This window comes from Lonchura striata, chromosome 15 (assembly GCF_046129695.1).
Source record: "Lonchura striata isolate bLonStr1 chromosome 15, bLonStr1.mat, whole genome shotgun sequence".
In the NCBI taxonomy this organism is placed as follows: Eukaryota; Metazoa; Chordata; class Aves; order Passeriformes; family Estrildidae; genus Lonchura; species Lonchura striata.
In genome coordinates this window covers 5,090,027-5,097,190 of record NC_134617.1, presented here as the reverse complement: position 1 = coordinate 5,097,190, position 7,164 = coordinate 5,090,027, and the positions used below count along the sequence as shown (strand labels likewise).

The following is a 7,164-nucleotide window of genomic DNA, read 5'->3' as shown; positions in this document are numbered from 1 at the left end:
CGCTGCCGCCAAGCGCCGCGCACGCCGCCGCAAAGTGTCGCAAGCCGCGCCCCTGCCGCCAAGCGAGGCCGGGGAGATGGCGGCGCGCTGGGCGCTGGGCGCGGGTGAGGCGGAGGGGACGCGGCGCCGCTCCGGGACGGTCTCGCTGCAGACGAGGCCGCCGGGTTGAGCGGAGGGATGGAGCAGCTTTCGTGTGAGGAAAGGCTGGGAGAATTGGGGTTGTTCAGCTTGGAGAAGAGAGGCTTGGGGGTGACCAAGTTGCAGCCTTACAGTGTGTGAAGGGAGCGTGCAGGAGTGATGGAGTGGGATATTTACAGCGCCTGGGGTGACGGGATGAGGGGGATGGCTTCAAACTGGCAGCGAGTAGGTTTAGGTTAGATATTATGAACAAATTGTTCCCTGTGAGGGTGCTGAGGCCCTGGCACGGGTTTCCCAGAGCAGCTGGGGCTGCCCCTGGAACTCTCCAAGTGCCCAGGGCCAGGCTGGATGGGAGAGCTGTCCCTGCCATGGCACGGGGTGCAACTGGGTGGTCTTCAAGGTCTCTTCCAGCCCAAACCATACTGTGGTTTTACCATTCTGTTCATGCCTCCTTCACTTTCCCTTCCCTTCAGGTGCTGCCTGGGCACGAGGTCTCCTCAGCTGGGCACGGCCAGAGAGGTGAGTCTGGCTCTGTCACCCTGGCAGTGGGACTGGCATTGCCCTGCTTGGGGCTGGGCTCTGGGGTCCCCTGGCTTGGCCATCCCACCCAGCCCTGGAGCTGTAGGAACTCTGTCCCTGTGCCATGTTTCTGTGTATTCAGAGCTTGTGCCACGATGGAGGCGTCTCTCTCCTCGCTTCTTTCTGTTGGACATCCCTATTTTCTCTGACTCCATAGTTCAGGTCACAGTAATGTGATATCTGTGCTGTTCCCAGTCACTGCTTTCCTCACTTGCTGAAGTTTCCCCTCATTCTGGAGGAACCCCATAGTTGTGCTGTAGGAGCACTGGAATTGCCAGCTGCATCCCTGCAAATACCTGAAGAAATATTCCATGACATTGAAATATGTGTGTTGTGCTAATTTCTGCTCACATATTATTGTGAACAATGCTGTACACTGCCCTTTTGGCATACTCTGTTTGCCTGTTGTTTTTAAGATGCTTTGCACACGGCCACACACACCAAGACATTCAAGGCTCAGTAAAACTCACAGTGTTTAGTCTGGAACTCTTCTGTTTCTTGTAGTCACCAGTGGCTGCCCACTGCTGCTTTGTCCAGGCAGCAGGGGGCAAAATGTAGCTCGGTTTTTCAGAATCTGAGCTGAGCAAACTGCCTGAAAATTGATTTATTGCTATCAGCTCCCTGGTTTTTGGATTGACGTAATTGTGCTTCGGAAGTAGTTTAGAACACCTCTCTTCTCAAATGTCACAATGTTTATAAACCTCTAATGCTCTGAGATACAGAGCCCTGTGAAAAGCTAGAAATTTTCACTGCTAAATATGTTGTTGGTAAAAGTTAAATAAGTATGGAAAGTACCTTGGGAAAGGTAAAAATGGTTTGTGAGAGTTCTGAACCCCACAAGAGCATCAGAACAGAGGTGGCTGTGACTTTGTGTGACAGTCTGAGGACACTTCATGTGGAATCTCACACCAACATTCATGGTTTCCTTTAAGAAGCTTGAGTCTTCTTGCTGAATTAAAAAGCCTTTCCAGCATAAACTATAAAGGATTTAATAGTTTGATTTTTTGAGTATACAAATGTGCTGGTTCTCTTTTTCAAGACAGCAAGTTCACAGTTTTCCAGATAAACTGGGCAGGGACAAAGAACCCTTGTGTTCAGCAGCTGAGACTGTGGTCTTGCCTTGCAGGTGGCTGGCATCGGGAAGTCTCTTTCCTCTGTCATGCATCCACACCAGCACATCTCTGCAGAAAATTGGGAAGTGGGAGAAGAAGAACAGGATTGTTTACCCTCCCCAGCTGCCTGGAGAGCCTCGCAGACCAGCTGTAAGGATGCACCTGTGAATGCCCTCACCTGAGAATGTTGAGCAGATTGTCACTGTCTGCACAGGGTGACTGAACATGGCACTAGTTTGAAAGCTTGTTTGCTCATTATTTGGGATTTTATTTTATCAGTTTGGCTGTGTTGTACAAGTTGATACCACTTGGAATGCTCTCCATCTCTAAATTGCATTGGAGCCTTGAGTTCCTGGGAGCTGATCACCTTCTCAGTGTGTGGTTCAAGCTGTGAGGGGCCCATCCTCTGTCTGTAGAAGTTTCTGAACTACAAGGAGGTCTAAATTGTACTGTCAAGAGCTGATATTCTGGAATTCCACTGTTAGCATTTTTCTTCATTAGGAATGGATGTGTTGTGTCTTCCGTTAGACACACTGCTCAGCAAAGTAAAAGTATTTATATCTGAAAAGAAATGAGGTTTTTTAGGCATGTATTTTGTGAGCCATGAGCATTTATTGATTGCTTTTGTGAACATTGTGGCCTAGGACATAGAAATCCCTGCTGTGGAGTGATGCAGTGTGTGTGAAAATGCAGCTATTGACAGACTTGTTTATTAAATCAGTGTTTTACCCGATTATCAAGAGTTCCATCTCTTTCACATTTGCATTGATGTTGGATTCTACCAGCTGGTGCTGGTCCCTGCTAGCAGTAATGTTAAATGGGTCTGTGGAGGCAGCTCTTTGTGCTAATCAAACTTGAAACCCTCTTCACTTCTCGAGAGCTAATTAAGTTCATTCTGGTAATATTGTTAATTTGCTCTCCCAGTAAGTTGAGTTGACAGCAGGGTAATATTTTTAAGGCTGAATGAAGGCTTTGCTTCTAAAGTGGGGAGAATGAGAGGAAAAGATGGTGATAAACCTTTTGATTATCATTTTCAGGGACTTCTGCTTATAAACTGTTATAAGATTAAATTAAAATTTCCTGTGTGTCCATACCTTTTTTTAGTGCAATTAGTTTCAAATATCAAAGCTATGCCTGATGTGCTGTTCTCATAGTAGGCAGAGCCATTCTTATTTTATTCCTAGTAAGAAAATAGATTGTGGAGCAGACATGGATGCTCCATTCCTGTTTCCACAGCAAAATTACTCATCCTTTAACTTCCTTTTGCCCCTAGGAAATATATCACTGTCGGAGGGAAATAAAATACAGCAAAGATAAGATGTGGTATCTGGCAAAACTGGTAAGCAAAGAGTACTTTGTGCTCTACTTGAGAGAATGCAAAATTTAATTGCTGTATTTGTCTTAAGAGCCTCATTCAATCACAGTTTAATCAGCATCTTTATAGCAGAGTCCTGGGGATGAGCATGGATCTGGACAGGGAATGGCTGTTTGTACTTTGCTTTAGCAGGTATTACACTGAAGAAATGGTAATTAAGGAAATGACAGTATTTTTGTTTTTGTAATGGCAGTATAATTTAAGCATTGTCTTCTGAATCAGAGAAAGGAAATACTTGTAAATGCAGAAGTTAATTTTACCACTTTGATTGCAGATAAAAGGAATGTCCATTGATCAGGCTCTTGCTCAGCTGGAATTCAGCGACAAAAAGGGAGCAAAGGTGATCAAAGAGGTAAATAATAGTATTCTTTACCACTCCTGGTTTCCAGAAAACTTGAAAATCAATATCTGTTACCATAAGTTTGGAGGTGCTTCTACTTCTGTGGCTTTTTGTGTTTCAAGGAAGCCTGTTGGGAGCACATTCTAACAACACAGTTTTGTTGCAGTCAGGTGATGCTGTGACTTATGAATATGTTGGGGTCACCTGTGCTGGCTATTCTAACTTGTCATGGTGATGAATTCCATGTGGGTGTCCTCTCTAGCAGTGCTTGGTGTTAAGTTCCTGGTAAAAGGTGCAGAATCCTGGTCACTAATGGCTGCTACATCTGTGTGCTTTGGTTCTTAAACTGTAAGAGATGGAGGACGTTATTAAGGAGACGACTAAATTCTGTAAAGGCACAAAAGCTTTGAATACACTGTGGTAGTTTGAATTCTCAAATTACTCATTTTCTTGGCTGAACCATTGATTTCTGGTATAATTATGGCAAAGAAATGTCCTGTATTAGCTGAAAATATTGAATAGACCAAGTTCATTTTGGAATTTATGTCTAGTCAAATGTCTAATTACACAAAGGTCTCTGGAGAGAAGGCTGACAAATGCTGGTGGAAAACATCTTTTCCACTCCCTTTCCTCTCCAAAAATGTAATAAAATCATCCTGAAGCTTTTTCATTCTATGCAGGAAGCTTCCTTATGTAAAAGATGCTTGTCTTTTAACAGTTTTTATCTTTATAAAATACTTTTTCTGTAACTGACTTAAACTTGCAATTTCTTTCATGTTATCTAGAGATAAGAAATAGCATTCTTTAAATTCCTCCTCAGTATTTCCATTTCTTTAACTTTTTTTACAGGTTCTGTTAGAAGCACAGGAAATGGCTGTAAGAAAGCACAATGTGGAATTCAAATCAAACTTACACATAGGTACGTTTTTTAAATTTAGTGCATTAGAAAAGTGTCATCCTACCTGTGGAAATGTGTTATATTTAATAAGATTTTGATGCTTGAAATCACCAGAAGTGAATAGAGGACAGTCTCTGCTAAATTTAACTTTACCAAAAAATTAAAGGCACGTATTTGCAGCATTTCTAAGACAGATATATCCATCTCAGAGTGGAATTTCTGCTCCCTGTTGAACAGAACATCCTGAAGAGGAAGATCCTTTACACAAATCTGGAAGATTGAACAATAGGAAACAAATGGTGTCTAGTTTTTAATGTTGCCAGACAGAGATGCTGGAAGCTTTGTCTGTGACTGGTACAACTTGATTTGCAGGATCAAAGTTAAATTTCCATCAGACACAGTATAAAAGTAAATGGGTAATGACAGCAAACTTCTTAATAAAAAAGACTTGTCTGTAGATTGTTTGCAGGATTAGCTTGTAATAACTAAAGTGCTTTTTAGCCTAGAAAATGTTAGAGAAATATTTACTCTTAGGTGTTTTGAGGCCCAAAGAAATAAATTACCATTTTGTCTAACAGGGGATAAATTTTACTCAACTGACCTCATAAGCTTAAAGTCACCTGGACTGTAGAGAAATTTGATTAGAATTCTTTGGAGCCTTCCAGGCCTCTGCTACAAGCAGGCTCAGCTGTAGTGCAGGACTGGATGTGCAGATAATGAAAATACCTGTGATGAATGCAATAAAGGGAGAAAGGAGGGAAAATGAAGTCTGTAAAGCCTTACAGGAATTCATGAGACAAACTACTGAAAGGCAGTGAAATAAATACCACCTTCAGAAGAGCTGTATAATCTAGTAAGTGCTCAGTGTGATTTGTCCTTCACCACATATTTATCTTTGTGTGCCTGCTTTCTAAATTCTCCTTTTTGGTGCTCCTGAAGAGCGTTAATGCAGCTCACGGGTTCCTCTGTAGCAGTGATCGGCTAAATGTAACAGAAGAAAGATGGAGGGGAGAATCCCAAGTAGAATTAACTTTCTAGAAGCAGCCATGAAAAACACCCTGGCAAGACAGGTGTTTTATTGCAGCTGAAGCAGTTTGTTCTTGACTGAGTAATCTTCTCTCCCCTGTCCTTTTTCCTTCAGCGGAGTCGCAGACGGGCAGGGGCCGTTACGTGAAGCGGCTGCGGTGCCACGGCAAGGGCATGTTTGGCATGATGAGGATCAGCAGGTGCCACTACTTTGTGAAGCTGGTGGAAGGTCCTCCTCCTCCCCCAGAGCCACCAAAGACTGGCTTTGAGCAAGCAAAGGAGTATGTGCAGCAGCTGCGAAACAGAACCCTTGTTCACACACTGTGACATGCTTTAGTGGCTGTATAGCTATCTCGTGTTGGGCAGTGTAATTGTATAAAGGAATAATTAAAGTCATGGTTTGGTTATATCTTTGGTATTGCTGGAGCTGGATGATGTGAGAAAAATCATGGGTTTTTCCCTATTTGTCAAGTCAGGAGTATGGAAAAATCTTGGAGCAGCAGATGTTACCTTTTCTGAGTTACTTGGACCACAGCATTCAAGCTTGGCTCTGGACTGTCTAATCTCAAACACATGGTGCTGTTATAAAGCTTGGTGTCTCTGCTATGTATGGTGGGCCTTTTATTGTAAAACTATGTGCTTGATAGTTATGCTGCAAGATCAAACCTCAGACTAAAATTTGACATCTTAAAGTAGTTAGAACATTGGAAGTAAACAAGTAACAGTGAACAAAACTGAGTAACAATAATATTTCATAATATCAGACATCAATTTTTGGTTTGTCTGGGCTGTAACAACCCTTGTGTGTCTTGGACATTGTGTCTGGGAGAGGGAAATAAAAAAATCCTTTGAAGTTCAGGCTTTGGCAGTCAGTAGGTGGCAATATTTAGTTTGTCAAAGAGGAGGTAGCAGTGAAAACTTCCAGAATGGTCAAGTTCTTGGATTTTGCCTGTGGCATTCATAATCTGATATAGGCATGGAGTTCAGGCTGTTCTCTCTGGAAATTCATTGTAGGTAACAGGTAAAATATGGAGAAAAGCTGTTTTGGTGAAGAGTGAACTAATTCTGCATTGTCTGGGAACAAATCGCTTGTGTAACATTGAGGAAAGTGGATTTAATATAGAATGGCTTGTTGCATATACAAATCAGGCTTTCAGTTCTTTGAAAACAATCTGATTTTTTATCATTACTTCTCTGAAGAGAAGAAGACAGATCGATAGGGGGAATCTCATTTTGCTCAGTCAGATTTTCAAATCAAGATGGTCAGAGTCAAACATCAGCATAAAAACAGAATGAGCAGCTGCTTGTACATGCAAATGTCTGATATTTAGACCTTTCTTTTCTATTCTGGGAACATTGGAGTGGGAGATAGCTTGCTTACCTCACTTGGGTCCTTTTACTGCAACAACTCATGGTAGCTTTTCTTACATGTGTTTATTTTGATCAGTATTGGACGATGGGGAAGGGACAGTTCCTGTAAGGAAACAAGTTATTTTTATTGTCTTTACAAAGGTTGGTACAGAGTGATTTCTTTTGGCTACTGAAGAAAGGGTTTCATGATGTTTAGAGTATTAGGGGACAGTGAAGTTACACAAGAAGCACATTGAGAGCTCAGTAGTATTAATGGGAGAATATTTGCAATCTGGTTCTCTGCAGTGCACTTTCAAACACATTTCTTGCTGTAAAGCCACGATTT

General features: G+C 42.3%; 1 protein-coding gene across 1 annotated transcript; it reads left to right on the top strand.

Annotated features, from left to right (window-relative positions):
* Positions 1–47: 47 nt before the first annotated feature.
* MRPL22 (mitochondrial ribosomal protein L22) lies at positions 48–6,326 on the top strand. Its single transcript, XM_021552230.3, has 7 exons — positions 48–104; positions 612–657; positions 1,844–1,979; positions 3,103–3,168; positions 3,479–3,556; positions 4,394–4,463; positions 5,584–6,326. The coding sequence occupies exons 1-7, from the start codon at positions 77–79 to the stop codon at positions 5,793–5,795; spliced, it is 636 nt and encodes a 211-aa protein (XP_021407905.1). The 5' UTR covers positions 48–76; the 3' UTR covers positions 5,796–6,326.
* The last annotated feature ends 838 nt before the right edge of the window (positions 6,327–7,164 follow it).

Coding starts and splice junctions, on each gene's coding strand:
- MRPL22 (XM_021552230.3), top strand. CDS start 77: ATGGCGGCGCGCTGGGCGCTGGGCGCGG. Junction 658..1,843: donor AGCTGGGCACGGCCAGAGAG/GTGAGTCTGGCT, acceptor CTTGCCTTGCAG/GTGGCTGGCATCGGGAAGTC. Junction 3,169..3,478: donor TGTGGTATCTGGCAAAACTG/GTAAGCAAAGAG, acceptor CTTTGATTGCAG/ATAAAAGGAATGTCCATTGA.